We start from the raw sequence: 18,098 nt of genomic DNA, 5'->3' as shown, positions 1-18,098 counted from the left end.
AACGTCCTCTTTACTTCTGTTAAAGGCATATACATCTTCTGAAGCAAGTGCTGCTCTCCGATAATTTAGTCTTTGTCAAGTAGATGGACCCCGAATGTCAGCAAACACAGATATGGGCAACACAGATAAACCCCGATGAAGAAATACTTAATGTTGTTTTTTTAATTAAAATGTTAAATTTAATCCTGACATTATTGTTGCCTTTCACAGACCTTTCAACAAAGCTAGCCTTTAAGATGCTTTAAAACATTAGCAATTCCACAAAGGTTAGGAAAAATACTCAAATTGCAAATAACCAGTCCCACTTTCCTTGTCCTAAAGTAAAATTAACTCACGCTGTTAAATTTACAGAAGAAAACATATTTACTTTGCACATGGTTTTTGATTAGTTTTTTCCCCATTCCCTTTTTTTTCTGTTGAAGGAAACAAAATGTTATTCATCTTCACATAAAAAGCTCTGGAATCACTGAAGTTATTTTCATTCGCTCATTGGAAGTGAACCATATTAACAAGGTCATTAATTTGTGCCTATACTCAGTCATAAAGCCCAGAAACAAGGATTTTAGTGCAATTTACCCATGCCGGCCGAGATGTCCATCTATGCTAGTCCCACCTGCCTGGGTTTGATCCATATGCCTCTAACCGTTTCTTATCCATGTACCTGTCCATATGCATTTTACATTTTGTTGTAGTACTGGACTGTCATTGAGTTGGTGCACCACTTAGATTTCAGGTGAGAGCACACTGCTAAAAAAAAAAGCCATTACATGTGGAGAGTGTTTAGACATACTAATGTCAATTAGGGAAGGCTCATGCAAATCTTTTATCTCTGGATAATGTTATACCTTTCAAACACTATTGTAGATGTATTCATCGCTACATGTACAAAGTATCCCATCACTTTCCTGATTGATGTCCCACAAATGGTGTAATGGATCTGGAGAATCGTTCCTCCAATACTATGGCAAAAATAACCCGATAAGGATGATTCAAATCAGGAATAGGAATTTCATCATTCACAGGGTGGCAGCCATGAAGTATTGTCCTTTTCTTTTTCACAGATGCCGCTTGCCGGACCTGCTGAATTTTTCCAGTATTTTCTTTAGTTTCCATTTTCCAGCATCTGCAGTTTTTGATTTTCACCCTTAATTAATAATTGGAGTTAATTAATTATTGCCTCAATTAATTTGAATAGAGACTGTAAAAGAACTTGCTGGTTTGTCAGGTGAATATTGTATCAATAGACAATAGGTGCAGGAGTAGGCCATTTGGCCCTTTGAGCCAGCACAGCCATTCAATGTGATCATGGAAGATCATCACCATTCAGTACCCCGTTCCTGCCTTCTCCCCATATCCCCCGACTCCGCTATCTTTAAGAGCCCTATCTAGCTCTCCCTTGAAAGTATCCAGAGAACCAGCTCCACCGCCCTCTTGAGGCAGAGAATTTCACACTCACAACTCTCTGTGAGGAAAAAGTGTTTCCTCGTCTCCGTTCTAAATGGCTCCGTTCAGTTTGTATCCACCCACAGACTGAAATAAAATCACTACTACATAAATATTTAGAACAGGTTAAACTACATGGTTCTGGAGATAATGAATAGTTTTAGCGCCAACTCTCAGATACCTCCTACTTATCCCTGGACCAAGACCCCACAGACGAGCACCAGGCCATTATCTCAAACACCATCACTGGCTTCATTGCTTCCAGCTCCCTGCCCTCCCAAACCTCCAACCTCATTGTTCCCCACCCCCGCAGGGCCCAATTTTATCTTCTCCCCAAAATCCACAAACCCCATTGTTTCTGCTTATTCTTGTCCCACCAAACATATTTCCACATACCACAACCATCCTATCCCTCCGGTCAAATCCCTCCCTACCTCCAAGACACCTCACACGCTCTTCATCTCCTTCATGACTTTCGTTTTCTTGGCCCCCATTCCCTCATCTTCACCATGGATGTCCAGTCACTCTACACCTCCATCCCCCACCAGGAGGGTCTTAATGCCCTTTGTTTCTTCCTCAACCGCAGAACCAACCAATCCCCGTCCTTACCCTCAACAACTTTTCCTTTGACTCCTCCCAATTCCTCCAAATCCAAGGCATAGCTATGGGCATGCGCATGGGCCCCAGCTATGCCTGCCTCTTACTTAGTAGGGTATGTCGAACAATCCTTGTTCGAGGCATACCGTGGCCCTATCCCTGAACTCTACCTCAGCTACATTGACGACTGCATCGGTGCTACTTCCTGCACCCATGCAGAACTCACTGACTTCATCCATTTCACCACTAACTTCCATCCGGCACTCAAATTTACCTGGACTATTTCCAATATCTCCCTACCATTTCAAGACCTCACCATCTCCATCGCAGGCAACAGACTACTGACCGACATCGACTACAAACCCACTGACTCCCATGGCTATCTGGACTACACTTCTTCCCACTCTGCTTCCTGTAAGGACGCTATCCCCTACTACCAATTACTCCGTCTACGCCGCATCTGCACCCAGGATTAGGTGTTCCAAACCAGGGCATCAGAGATGTTCTCATTCTTTCGGGAATGGGGGTTCCACTCTTCGACTATAGATGAGGCTCTCACCATGGTCTCCTCTAGATCCCGTAGCTCCCCATCCCCCCCCACTCGTAACAAGGACAGAGTCCCCCTTGTCCTCATCTTCCACCCTACCAGCCATCACACACAACAGATAATCCTCTAACGTTTTTGCCACCTCCAACGGGATCCCACCACTGGCCACATCTTCCCATCTCCTCCCTCCTTTCGGCTTTCCACAGAGACCGCTCCCTCCGTTACTCCCTGGTCAATTCGTCCCTTCCCACCCAAACCACCCCCTCCCCTGGTACCTTCCCTTGCAACCGCAGGAAATGCTACACTTGTCGCTTTACCTCCCCCCTTGACTCCATCCAAGGACCCAAGCAGTCTTTCCAGGTCAGGCAGAGGTTCACCTGCATCTCCTCCAACCTCATCTATTGCATCCACTGTTCCAGGTGTCAACTGCTCTACATCGGTGAGACCAAGCGTGGGCTTGGCGATCGCTTCGCCCAATACCTCCGCTCAGTTCACAATAACTGATATCCCGGTTGCTCAGAACTTCAACTCTCCCTCCCATTTTGAATCCGACCTTTCGGCCCTGGACCTCCTCCATGGCCAGAGTGAGTCCCACCGCAAATTGGAGGAGCAGCACCTCATATTTCACTTGGGTAGTTTACACCCCAGCGGTACGAACATTGACTTCTCCAATTTCAGGTAGTCCTTACTTTCTCCCTCTTTCCCCTCCCCTTCCCAGCTCTCCCACAGCCTACTGTCTCCGCCTCTTCCTTTCTTTTTCCCGCCCCCCCCATCAGTCTGATGAAGGGTCTCGACCGAAACGTTGCCTATTCCTTCGCTACATAGATGCTGCCTCACCCGCTGAGTTTCTCCAGCATTTTTGTCCACCTTCGATTTTTCCAGCATCTGCAGTTCTTTCTTAAACACGCATAGTTTTTAATTTCTTTACACACATTTGTGAGAGACCCAATCATCCGAGTGGCTTCTTACTATTTTGCAAATGCCTCAATTTTTATATATGTTCAGCAGAAAATAAACTGAACTCACAATATAAGAAAACCAATAATATCAACAGTCCAATGTAGCACTATTCAATGCTGAGGTTGTGCCATAGTAAAGAAATTGTGCAAACACCACACGTATTAAGCATGAAACAAACTGAAATTTAATTCGGGTCACTGTGATCGAATTGCTCCCTACACAGTGTCTAAGTTACAAATTCATTAAGTACCTATTTTTTTAAAAACATGACATTTTACATTAAAACAAAACCAGGGTCGCTACTGACCAGCACACTTACAATGACATCAGATATTATAATTAAATGGTTGCCTTGGTCACCAATGAGTTCTCTAGAATCATTTAACAAAAACAGAATTTTGATAAATATCAGAGCATTTCAAATTGTCGAACAATGAAAAAAATCAGTGCTAGAAAACAGCAAAATAACCGAGAGGCAAAACTGCTAAATAACAGCTGGCAGATACCAGCATTCAGGATAGAACAGTAAATTGAATTATTGTCTACCGTCTCGGGTAAAGGATTTTTTAAAAACTATCAGTCATTTATGGATAACAGACTCCTGCTAACCATTTATCTTCCACTGTAACTTTGAATCAAAATGATTTCAAATAAATTACCTTCTTTTTACAAGGCAGGTGGCAAGTAGACCTGCTGTTTATCTATTACAAACTAAAAAGAAAAATCTCTCATTCCAAGATCTATGTGCAGATGGCAGGAATGCATTATAACAAACTGACAGTTTTGAGTTTGAGGTTTAATGCTTAAATGAGTGAGTGGGCGACACAGGCTGCAAAAACTGAATGTTCTTGTGGAAGTGTTTTTGCCTGAAGACCGTCTGAGATTAAACTGGCAATATGTCACCAAAAACAAACTTATTTTTCACTTTAGGGTATTTCCATAACATTCTGTATGATGTTGATCTCGAGTATCTTTTTTTCTTGGCAACTGTTGAATTTGCAACAGAAGTGATGGATAATAAATATATTATTCGAAAATGATTGATTAGAAAATGAAGGCAAGGCAGTCTATTCTTTTGATTAAAAAATGAATAATATTTGTGCTATTAAAATACTTTCTGCACAGGTACAGTATGCCATGACAAAAGATCTATAATGACCAGGAAACACGAACTAGAAATTTGCACTAAAAAGTGCACGAGATATTCAGCAGAACAGTCAGTGATTGCAGAGCGAGATGTACACACACTGTCAACATTTAAGGTTAACCAGAAAATTGGGAAAACAACCGTTTTTAGTTAATACCAGGAACTGCAGATGTTGGTTTACAAAAAAAAAGACAGTTCTAGAGTAACTCAGTGGGTCAGGCAGCACGTCTGGAAATCATGGATAGGTGACGTTTAGGGTTGGAACCCTTCTTCAGACTGGTTTTTGGTTCTAGTGGAAAGGAGAGAGAGCATTGCATATCTGTGAATGAAATGGTACCAGGAAAATCCAGAAGATGCACACTTATCTTCGACGCCATCAAGAAAATAAGATAAATGCTTATGGCAACAACTGTACAGACAGAAAACCAGGTTAAATGTTACATGCGTGACTGATCGGTTGGAACTGTTAGAACAGATCGGTTCCGATATAAATAGGAAGGGCAAGCTATCAGAGATTGTTATATTCAATAGAGAGTCTAGAGCTGCAACAATAAGGGTGGTACTGAAGGGAAACTAGTTCAGCTTCTTTTCAAGTATGGGTTTGGGATGGAGATGTAGGAGGATTGTACATCAATGATGATGATGATCTGAAGCAGATGAGGAAATAAACAATAGACAATAGGTGCAGGAGTAGGCCATTCGGCCCTTTGAGCCAGCACCGGCAATCACTGTGATCATGGCTGATCATCCATGAAGAAAGTGGCAACTGTCAAAATAATGGAGACACATGAGTCACAGATGAAAACCGAAAAGGATAGACAAGGGGAGAAAGACTTAAGGCTCAGTGGGAAGAGCTATATTCTGAGAGATAAAATAAAGCTGAAGTAATGTGTCCACCAAAACAGTCAGGCTTGTAGATATTGGAGGGGGCGCCGTCGAGTATTGTGGGCATCCGAGGGGACACAGTCGATTATGGTTGCCCAGCCTGCACCCTTTCACCCTTTTTTAATTTTTTGGGTTGTTAAAAAGTTTTGTTTGGAGGTCTAATCTTTTTTATGTGGGGGGTGGGGGAACTGCATTTCTCAGTCCCTACCTGGTCGGAGATGCGGCTTTTTTCTGAGCAGTATCTTCGCCTTTTCCTCACGGCCTACCAACGGGACTGGAGTGGCGTTTCCTGCCAGGACCGGCCAGAACCTCGGCGGCGGCGGCACAACGCTGGGGCGCCATCGCAGAGCGGGCGATGCCTTACCCGGGTCGCCGTGCGGTGGGCTCTGGAGTGCTGAGACCGCCAACTCCCAACATCGCGGAGCTGTCGTTGCGGAGCTTCCAGCCGCGGCGGTGCTGACTTTTAAACACCGCGGAGCCTGGGATCTCTAGCCGAGATCGTAGTGCAACCCAAAATGCAACACCTCACACTTTTTGTATTAAATACTATCAACCATTCCTCCACCCACCTGGCCAATCAATCTAGACCCTGGTGCAATCTTTCACAACCATCTTCACTATCTGCAAAACCACTAACTTTTGTCTCATCAGCAAACTTGCTAATCTTGCCCTGTATGTTCTCATCCAAATCATTGATGTAGATGACAAACAGTAACGGGCCCAGCATCGAACACTGAGGCAAACCACTAGTCGCACGCCTCCAGTCCGAGAAACAACCTTCCGCCATCACCCTCTGCTTCCTTCCATGGAGCCAAATTGCTATCCTTTCAGCTGTCTCTCCTTGGATCCTTCCAGATGTAACCTTCCAGAGGAGCCTACCATGCGTAACCTTGTCGAATGCCTTACTGAAGTCCATGTACGCAACATCTACAGCTCGGCCCTCATCAACCTTTTTGGTCACTTCTGCAAAAAAAAAATCAGACACGACCTCCCACATACAAAACTATGCTGACTATCCCTTATCAGCCCTTGCCCATCCTGTATAACTTATCCCTCAGAATACTCTCCAGTAACTTACGATCTACAGATGTTAAGCTTACCAGCCTATAGTTCCCAGCATTTTCTTTGCAGCCCTTCTTGAAAAGAGGCACAACATTTGCCACCCTCCAGTCTTCCAGCAACTCTCCTGTATTTAAGGACGACCCATAAATTTCTTCCATGGCTCCCGCAATTTCCTCTCTAGTTTCCCGCAATGTCTTCAGATTCATCTGATCAGGCCCTGGAGATTTGTCTACCTTCAAACACGACAGCAGCTTCAGTACTTCTTCGAAAGTAACCTTGACTGCTCTCAAGACACTTCCAGTAATTGCTCCAATTTCCTCCGTCCGACTGTCTTTCTCCTCGGTAAATACAGAGGAGAAATACTCATTTAGTACCTTGCCCATCTCGTGTGGTTCCACACAAAGGTGACCGCTTTCATTCCTGAAAGATCCCACTCTCTCCCTCTCTAGTTACCCTTTACCCCCTTATGTATTTAAAAAATCTTTTGGGATTGTCCTTAATGCTACCCACCAGAGCTATCTCCTGGCCCCTTTTTGCACTTCTGATTTCCTTTTTTAGTTTACTTCCTAGTTCCCGAAACTCCGCCAGGGATGCACTTGATCCCAGCTGCCTATACCTGTCCCATGCATCCTTCTTGTTTTTGACTAATGTCTCAATTTCCCTCATCAGCCAAGCTTCCTTACATTTGCCTGCTTTGCCCTTCACACTTTTTCCCTCACCCCATCTCTCCTGGACCTCCTGTACCCCGGAACATTGAGCTGCCAGTCCCACCTCTCCCTCAACCAGGTTTCAGTCATCGCTGCAACGACTCAGTCGATCGTATCTATCCATGCCCTATGCTCATCTGCCATACCCGTCAGGCCCCTTGCATTGAAATACATGCAGTTTAAACCAACCGTCCTTCCTCGATCTCCACCTTTCACCTGCCTATTCTGTCAACTAACCTTTCCCACACCACCCTCCATACCAACTTTTAGCCTGTCACGTACCTCTGTCCTGCACAAGGTCCCACCCCATGCCAACCTAGTTTAAATCCTCCCGTGTAGCATCAGCAAACCTTCCCGCCAGGATGTTGATCAGCCTCCAGTTTAGGTGTAACCTGTCCCTTTTATACAGGTCACCCTGGAAGAGATCCCAATGATCCAGAAATCTGACTCCCTGCCCCCTGTACCAACTCATGTTTATCTGAATTAAGTTAGCCTGGATGGATCCATTTAAATTAAATTAAAACGGGAAGAAACTCTTATACAAGTCACAAATCTACTGTTGATGATGGAGGAAAATTTAATTCCCACTCTCGAAAGGGCAAAAACCATTTCTGGTTTATCATATGATGGCACCAATATTACCAGTATAATTTCTCAGAGAATTTGTAGAGTAAAATTTACTTCACAACACAACTCAGGTATAAATACAGAGCTTTCATATTCCAAACAACAACTGAAAAAGACTTCCTTGAAGCAGGTCACAACCATAAACTTTCAAGAAGTGTGTTCCAATTAATGATGACAACACTTTTTACCTGCAATTTTGCAAAATGGTATTTAGATAGCATTCACAATTTTTCCTGTTCATCCAGTAAGATGTGATTAAAAGGTAGATCACAAAATGCTGGAGTAACTCAGCGGGACAGGCGGCATCTCTGGAGAGAAGGGAACGGGTGGCGTTTCGGGAAGAGATCCTTCTTCAGACCCAACCCATCACCCATTCCATCTCTCCAGAGATGCTGCCTGTCTGACTGAGCTACTCCAGCATTTTGTGTCTACCTTCAATTTAAACCAGCATCTGCAGTTCTTTCCTACTAATTTCCTAGCTTTCGTTGACAAAGGAAAATGCAAAGTGCTGGACTAATTCAGTGGGTTAGGGGAAGGGGCGGGGAGAAATAATTTGAGGCCGGGGGGGGGGGGGGGGGGGGGGGGGGGGGGGGGGGGGGGTGGGGGAGGGGGGGTGTGAGGTTACATGGGGGAAGAAGGGAGGGGTTATGTAGTTAACTAAAATTGGAAAATTCAATGTTCATACTGTTGGATTCTATGTTACCCCAAGCTGAATATGAGGTGTTGTCTCTCCAGTTTATATCTAGCAGGGGATGGGGTAATATCATAGTTCATGTTGTTGTCAGATAAACACAAGCTAGACAAATGCTGGAGTAACTCAGCGGGGCAGGCAGTATCTCTAGATAGATTATTTCTATGCACAGATGCTGCCTGCCTGCTGAGTTACTCCAGCATGTTGTGTCTATCTTCGTTGTAAACCAGCATCTGTATTTCCTTCCTACACATACGTTGGAGATGAATGTTTATGGGTAGCTGAATCTCAGGAGTATATTCTACCAATCCCTGCTACAGCTATTGACATTTTTCTTGCAGTTATTGTGGAATGAATAATTGTGTATCTTTTAATTAACACACAAATATCTATTTGTTCAATCCAATAAAGGCCTCAAATTTCTCAGATTTTATAGTTATGATCATGTTTTGATTCCCAAAACATCAGAATCTGTATTCTTCATTAATTATACACATCTCCTTTTTTTCCCCTCATAATTTTGTTTTATTCCAAATTTGCAGTTCTTTTCTTTTCATCTCTTCTATATAGATTCTAACTTAACTGCCTTGATCATTGATTGTTTCATGCTCAGGGATAACAGGTTCTCAAAGGTCTCCAAGTAGATAAAGCCCTTGATGTTGATTACCCTGTTTAATACTCAGACAAATAAAATTAGCTGTCAGGCTGATCTACAAAATTAAGCGTTACTGTGAAATACTGCTGTTTCAAAGAGACTCGATTGGTTAAAATTAATAACCTGTCATTTTATTAATAAAACAATATATGGTGGTTCATATAGAAAATTGTGAGGGTGAGATCACAGAGGAACTAAAAGTGAATATTTGATTAAAACTGATTATATTGAAATGCAGATTAAAATGCAACATAGATTTTTTTAATTATGGGACTGTACTCTATTTCAATTGTATCAGCAAATGAACTGAACCAGATGTAAAAATGCAAGTTCTTTAAAACAAACTTTCACACAAAAAACTTTAAAGAATAAATTTGTAAAATCCGGTCTTTTGGAAGAATTAAAAAGTACATCTTAATGCATCTTATATATGGTCCAATTACAGTACAAAGATTCAACTGAAAATGAATTAAACTGCAGGTGCTGGAATCTGAACCAAAAGCAGGAATGCTGGACGAACTAGCCCAGTCAAGTAGCATCTGTGGAAAAAGACACCAATTAACCTTTTGCGTTTACTTTTCTTCCTCAGAACTCAAATCTACTTTGTCCCACAGGAGGAACACATTCCTTTATCCACCTTTTCTAATTCAAGCCCCTTGAGAAAGATGTAACTATTTCCCTTATCTTTGTAATAGCCTCCAAACATGCTTGAACAGAAGAAAACGTGCTTTCATTTTCACGAATGGTATCTAAAATTGGCTCAAACAGAGTTCATTCTGAAAGGTAGACATAAAATGCTGGAGTAACTCAGCAGGACAGGCAGCATCACTGGAGAGAAGGAAAGGGTGACATTTTGGGTCCACACCCTTCTTCAGACCAGCATCTGCATTTCTTTCCTACACTAGTTCATTCCCGAATTTCTTTTCAGAGAATCAAGTACATTAGACAGATGAAAATTGCCCTATAAAAGCAGCACTACGAGGCCATTATATATACATACAGGAAAAATAAATGTCCATAATTTCCCCAAGAAGTCAAATTACCATTTTTTTCCTGTAATGGGAAATCGTTTCAAGCGTGGTTTCAGTTGGGGAATAAAACCCTTGCTTTTAAATCTATTATTTCCATACATGTCATTCTGAAATACAGTGACCTAACCAAGAACACAATTATACAGAAAAAAAAAGGATTGGCGACATACCGATTGGCAGCATCTCCTTCATCGCACCCAAATTCTTGCATGTTTCACATTTTGTGGGAACTGTCTGTAGCCAAACCAGATTCTTGGCTGTCCAGGTTTTGCATTTGACCCAAATGATAAGTATTTGTCTACACATGGACATAAACTTGTCTCTAGGTCAAAGACCAACTTCTTTCATTTCTATGTTACTGCCTGGTTCCAGTTTGTGAAAAAACATTTATCACCTTTACCTAGATTTCACAATTTCAATACTCTCCTAAACGGATTGGATTGGCAAAAAGGTCTAAAGTTCACATAATTGAATGGATTTACTACAACAGAGCAGAAAGAAACCACAGGTAATTGCTATAAAATAGAAAGTGGTTCATAATTTTGGAGCATGACTTTAATTTGATAAATCGAGGCCACAGCATGCCACATTAGAAATAGTAATCTTAAATAAACTTGATCAGTTCATCCAAGACTTGGTTGACTGCATCCATAACAATTCTTAATCCTTCACACTTATGCTTCCAATTAGGAATACGGTTTTTAATTGTCACTAATATTTTAGAACATGTGAGAACTGCTTAAATTATGGAATACTATTTAACACATTATGTAATTTTGCAGATATGGCAACAGCTGGCAGGTTCAGCATTTTGTGCTTGCTCCTATTGCCCTTTAGAAGATGTTGGTGATTTATCTTCTTGATTCACTTCAGTCCTTCTGATGAAGGCAATTCCAGTACTGTTTTGATGAAAACGTTGTAAAACATCACCTCAAAATTAATAATAAATCAAAATAGCAACAAATAGTTAAATATTTAAAAAAAAAGACAAGTATACACAAATTAGGAGTGATCGATCATTCACTTATTCAAACCTCCGCCACAAATTAATATGAAGGCTAATTCCTGAAATTAATAATCCTTTGGTGGCGGGGAAGAAAAATCTCTTTATACATGTATATTGACATCTCTTATTTTTTTACAAAGCAAGGACATCTAGTTCTAAAAGATCAGGCAAGGCAAAACCTCCTCTTCATCCTACGAAGATACCTTTGAGGAATGTGTATGGCTCAATCAAGTCTGAAGTTTTCATCCTTGAGAAAATATATTTGCACTCCTGATATAAAATATCTTCTTCAAAATTTACTTCAATCTTGGTGTCATCAGCAAACATAATCTCTGGAACTCTCTGCCACAGAGGGTAGTTGAGGCCAGTTCATTGGCTATATTTAAGAGGGAGTTAGATGTGGCCCTTGTGGCTAAGGGGATCAGAGGGTATGGTGAGAAGGCAGGTACGGGATACTGAGTTGGATGATCAGCCATGATCATATTGAATGGCGGTGCAGGCTCGAAGGACCGAATGGCCTACTCCTGCACCTAATTTCTATGTTTCTATAACGGTAATCCTTGGTGCCTCCACCCAAAGTATAATGGTGTGATGTTTCAGCACCAATACCTGTGCATACCAATTGTTACATCTTGCAAGACAAATTAAATCCATTTATGCCTTCTCCCTTTCCTGAAAACTGGCCAATCTTCTATCGAAGCCTTCTCCTACATGATGAGCTTTTTATTATTCCATCATCATCTTTGATGCAGGATTTTATCAAGTAACTTCTGGAAATGTTTTAATGCACTCATTGACACCTGTATATTTGCAGCAAATGTTAATTTATTCCAAATTTACAAGTTGATCTGTGCAATTTTGTCAGGAGTAACTGACACTGATTAGAGAGCCAAACCTCTCAGCATAATATTAAATATTAGCATTGTGCTAAAATTATTGTCATTAGAGGCCTTCCCCAATCAAGCAAGCATTGGGGGATGTGATTCTCCCTCCTCCCCGAATCCCTATAGCCAATATGTAATCACTTAAAGAACAAATGGTATAGAAGCCTGACGTCTCACACCACTAGGTTCAGGAATAGCTATTTTCCTGCAACCATCAGGGTCTTGAACCAACCATCACAACCGTAATCTTTGTTACCTCAGTAACAAAATAGGACAGACCTCTTGCACCATCGTAGACTTGCATATATATAATTGTGCTTTTGCACTCAAATCATAGGCTCCAAAGCAAATTTACTGTAGTTCAGAGCCGTAAATTTCCTAATAAAACCTTGTTAGATATCCAGCATCCCAGATTGACTAAACTTTTTTGCCCCGACATCCATTTTAATTTAATACAAACACATCATGCTTAATATATAAATCCCTGAAATTACTTACAACCAGAGTTCATATGTTGGGGCTAATGCAAAACAACTTTTTTATCTAACTTACACAAGCCTTTATTAAAAGCATTTTGCAAGCATTTCCTCTGCAAGCATGATCCAATAACTATATCTCACCAAATACTTCATGACATCGCACATACTAACATAATTTACATGCAATTTTAAACAGCAATGAAATAATTGCATTATTTTGGACTGATTTTGTAGGGCGAGCACTGAGTGCAAACCCCATTGTGCATTTAGTTTGCTGAGACACCCACATGTCAACTGATGCATTTATTTGCATCTAGACGATTGCACTGCACATTACTAAGTGCTGGAAACTACAATTATTTTTCATCTATAAATAACAGTTACACACAATATTAATCATTTGATAATTCAATAACGAAATAAATAACTAAAACAGGTGCAAGAGTTACTTCTGCTTCCTCCTACATCTATTGATAATTTCAAGTATGGAAAAATTATCATATACATGAACAAATTTAGCCACAGGTATTGAATGTTAATTTGAAACAAAGAACTGAAATCGGAGTGATTACATGAAAATAATTTCAGGAAAGATTCTTTAGATATTGAGCCAAAACAGCTTGTATAATTTAACATTTTTTTTTCTGGAGGCCTCATAAAAAATTAGAGAAACCACTTTTTAAACATTGACAAATATAAATGTGCCTGATTTTAGCTGTCCTGTTTGCAAATCATATTTGAAACAGCATTAAATTCTAGATCTGAAGATTGTGAGATTAATAAGAAAATGAAGCTTGAGAATAATTTTTGCAGTTTCTTTGCAAATCTATCCCATCAAATATACACCAGTCTTATCCATTGATTTTGCAAAGTCCTGTTTCAAGTTAGTTCAGCACTCTTGCTTTCATGTTTTAACATTGATTAAATTGTTTTATCATTTATGCAAACATCTCGGGTTACAGTGTTTTCATCCATTCTATTTAAAGTTTTCCAAAATCACAAGCATAGCATTTTAAAACTAAAGCAAATTAATTCTGATTCAAAGGACAAGCATTCAAGACATCTTTAAAAAGTAGCTTAAACAATACTAACAACTGCTGTTTATATCCACTGGGCTAAATGCGTCTATTTAATTTTTCAATACATTTATGAAGAATACCCTGTACAACAGGAGACACTTAATCTTGAAGATACAAAGCTACTGAGCTTACAAATGAATTTCCATGCAACTCAAATCCATTAATTTTCCAAACTAACATCATGACATTTTCCCAAGATATACAATATCTTTCTTCTCTTTATAGATAAGCAGGAGAAATAAAACACATTTTATCAGTGGATTGAATTGAAGCTTAGTTGAACTCAAACTATATGATACCCATTGGGTTTTCTGCAAAATTAGCAATGGCACATTTGCTGAATCTGGATTTCACTATGTCCCCATTATTCAAATCATCATTATTTGAACTTGCCCTGTTAGAAGCAGTACCTTAAAAATTGAAATAGGTATCAGCCTTTTGGGCCTTGAGCTGATTGCGACATCCAGGTAAAATCAGTTAACCTACATAAACAATGCTTTTACATGCATTAGTTCGTTCACCCTAATTTTCTCGACTACTAAATCTAACTATGTGTTCCATATTCAAACAGCACTTTGTATGAAGTTATGTTTAAGAAGAGACTGCAGATGCTGGAAAATCGAGGGTGGACAAAAATGCTGGAGAAACTCAGCGGGTGAGGCAGCATCTATGGAGCAAAGAAAATGGGCAATGTTTCAACCAAAAACATTGCCTATTTCCTTCGCTCCATAGATGCTGCCTCACCCGCTGAGTTTCTCCAGCATTCTTGTCTACCTTGTATGAAGTAATGTTTTCTGATGTAGCTCTAAAGATCATCATCCATGAAAAGATTCCCACACTCACATAGAACTCTAATTTTAAGGTTAAGAAACCTAATTCTGTGCATTCCAGACAAAAAAAAAGTTCTCTCCATTTACCATATATTGAGAGAAGACTCATTATCCTTTTCACTGCAATTAAATAACTTAATTGTTGACTCAATTCAATACCTTCTGTATGTATTCTAATCTTAGAATTAAATCCTCAAACTGAAAATTAACCTCAAAGGTTTTGATCGAGATCAATAACAGCAATTAGTCATTCTACTGCAATAACTACAAAACAAACATAAGTATCATCTTCATTTGGACAACATGCTTCAATCGTCATAAGAACAGTTGGTGGGAGGGATACTATAATTTTGAAGTTTAGAAATTTACAGAACAGAAGAAAACCAAACTCTTCATAAAAGTTGGGCGAAAAAAAGATTCGGCCAATTCATATTTTCAAACTCACGGCCCACTGCCTGTTGCACAAAAATGAACGCAATTTCAATGTATTTTCCAATTTCCTTTCGCGCAGCAAGTTCCGTTGGGCGAAAGCCTTTTTAATTATTAAATCAATGCCTACTGACCTTTGTCTACTATAGGAAATGGGTCCTTTCTTCACACTATCTAAACCCCTCATATCTTTTAACATCCCAATTACATCTCCGATCACCCTTCACAGTTACAAAGAAAACCAATTCCAGTCCATCCAATTTCCTTCCACTGTTAACATTTAAGCACAGGCTCTATTTCTTCTCTCGTCTCATTACATGCTTCCAGTAATGTGCCAATCTTACCAACATACCAACTACTATACTTTGCAAGTCATCCACCAGCAATTTCCCACCCATTGGGTTTGTAGGTTCTGATTATTTAACTCTAATTCTCTTACAGGGGTGAACAATCTCCACTATATCCAATGGTTTGATTTAGGTTTAGGTTTATTATTATCACATCTATCAGGAACAGTCAAAAGCTTTGTTTTGCATACAATCTGATCAGATAATACTACTACAGATAAATACAAGCAAGTCAAACTCGAGTATGATAGGCAGATCAAAGGGGAAGATACAGAATGCAGAATATTCTTCCACAGACAAAATCCAGTGTCCTCAATGCATTCACTCTTCATGCAAAAAACCCATCCAGTTCGTGCTCACATTACAATCTGCAAACCACTTGCAGATTAAAATTCTGTGTACATTTCAAATTTCTAAACAGCTATGATACATTGCTTTTGCAGCATTGTAATCTCAATTGCTACTGTGCACTCACCATTTTTTTCTCTTTCTCTCATTTAAAAAAAAACTTTCTGAACCTGGATTTTCTAGGCTCACAAATTATGTTTTACAATTTGTTTTGGTACAGATTTAATCTAGTACATAACACATGATAAAATAATAGATTGAAATTTAAGTAGATCATTAAAGTTATACACAATCGCACAAATGGACAGACTTTAAAAAAAAATGCAGCTGCAAAATACCTATTGGCTGGACAGAAGAAGGTGGTGAAGTTCCACTTGAAGTTTTTTCTAGAGATGGTTGTGACTTTTCAGTAGACGGCGAAGCATCTCGCATACGGCTGATAACACTATCGGAAAGCTGTTCAGAGAAAATTGTGGAACAGTCAAGGTCAAAGCCCCAATTTTGAGGACCATTGCTATCTAGGATATTCTTCCAGTATTGGTAAAATAAAAAGGTTAAATATTTCAGGCACAAACTATACTTTATAAAAAAAACTTCAGTAATGTTTGTTTACTAGTTACATTCCCAGAAGATTTACTTCATCTTTCAATAGCTTAATAATTTCAGAGCAGAGAACTCATTTCATATCATGCACATGATCTGTGAAGTGTGGAAATATTTTTTACATCTCTACACTTCACATGCCTTAATATGAAATTTTAAAGAAAATTCAGGTTTTCAGTTGGTGATAAATATCTCCACTTGCAAGGCTGGCTTTATCACTTTCGACTTTTACAGGCAGCCTCCTTGGCAGAAATACAAAATGCGTAATATTTCACTGATAGCTTTGTGGCAGTACATTACTCATGCTGCGGAAGCTTGTCCATGACCAGACAAAATTTAAAATTTTAAGACGCAAATCAAGATTAACTTACAGAAATTCCATTAAAGATATACGCACATAACCTGGCTTATGAAGTTTACGGAAAAAAATGACTACAAAATCTCCTTTCACCATAACATAGCAGAAATATTCTCAGAACCTTTTTTTTATACTATCAGTTCTTGAAATTTGTTTTCTTCAAATGATAACATATATCATTCCATTCAAAATGCCAGTTTAAAAATTGGAATTGAAGTTAAAATTTACATGGAGATCTACAGATTACAATCAGATAATTATGGTCAAGTTGGGTGTTTAATTATCAGATGTACGAACAATGGAAAAATGAAATTCTCTTTGCTGCTGCTCAACAGGCCCATTAACATAATAAACACAGATAAATATATAATAATCAACAATATAATAAATTAGTAATATATGACTGGGTGCCCATAATAGAGCAAAATCACAGTCCACAGTGCTACCAAAGACATATGCATAGAAGATCATAGTTGCTAACGTAAGTATTGGGCAGTGCCTGATGGTTGCTGGGAAGAAGTTGTTCTTGAATCTGGTGGTCACGGTTTTCAAGCTTCTGTAGCTGCTTCACAATGTTAGTAGCGAAATGAAAGCATGGCCTGGGGGATAGACAAAAAATGCTGGAGAAATTCAGTGAGTAAGGCAGCATCTATGGAGAGATGGAATTGGCGATGTTTCGGGTTGAGACCCTTCTTCAGACTGATGTCAGGGAGGGGGGGGGATAGAAAGGAAGTAGGCGGAGATAGTAGGAGTTGTGCGAGAGCTGCGAAGGGAGAAGAAAGCAAGGGCTATCTAAAATTTGAGGTAAATGTTCATACCGCTGAGGTGTAAACCACCCAAGCGAAATATGAAATATCCGGCAATGGAGGAGGCCCAGGACAGAAAGGTCAGAGTGGGAATGGGAGGGGGAGTTGAAGCAACAGGGCGATCAGGTTGGTTAAGACGGACTGAGCGGAGGTGTTCAGCGAAGCGATTGCCGAGCCTGCGCTTGGTCTCACTGATGTAGCAAAGTTGACAACTGGAACAGCTGATGCAGTAGATAAGGTTGAAGGAGGTGCAGGTGAACCTTTGCCTCACCTGGAAAGACTGATTTGGTCCTTTGATGGAGTCGAGGGGGGAGGTAAAGGGGCAGGTGTTGCATTTCCTGCGGTTGCAAGGGAGAGTACCCAGGGAGGGGATAGTTTGGGTGGGATGGGACAAATTGACCAGAGTTAAGGAGGGTGCGGTCTCTGTGGAAAGCAGAAAGGGGAGGATATGGGAAGATGTGGCCAGTAGTGGGATCCCGTTGGAGGTGGAGAAAATGTTGGAGGATTATATGTTGTATGCGACGACTGATGAGGTGGAAGGCGAGGACAAGGGGACTTGTTACGAATAGGGGGAGTG

The 18,098-nt window shown here is 40.1% G+C and overlaps 1 protein-coding gene across 1 annotated transcript in view; it reads right to left on the bottom strand.

Annotated features, from left to right (window-relative positions):
• chchd3a (coiled-coil-helix-coiled-coil-helix domain containing 3a) overlaps nt 1-18,098 on the bottom strand; it is a 209,450-nt gene that overhangs the window by 183,593 nt on the left and 7,759 nt on the right. Inside the window, exon 2 of the mRNA XM_055653388.1 lies at nt 16,093-16,210. Within this exon, the coding sequence (XP_055509363.1) occupies nt 16,093-16,210 (118 nt within the window). The remainder of the gene's footprint in view (nt 1-16,092; nt 16,211-18,098) is intronic.

Source organism: Leucoraja erinacea, chromosome 22, assembly GCF_028641065.1.
Source record: "Leucoraja erinacea ecotype New England chromosome 22, Leri_hhj_1, whole genome shotgun sequence".
NCBI lineage: Eukaryota > Metazoa > Chordata > Chondrichthyes > Rajiformes > Rajidae > Leucoraja > Leucoraja erinaceus.
Note: the sequence above shows the minus strand (reverse complement) of the source record. Positions and strands in the feature narration are given on the sequence as shown.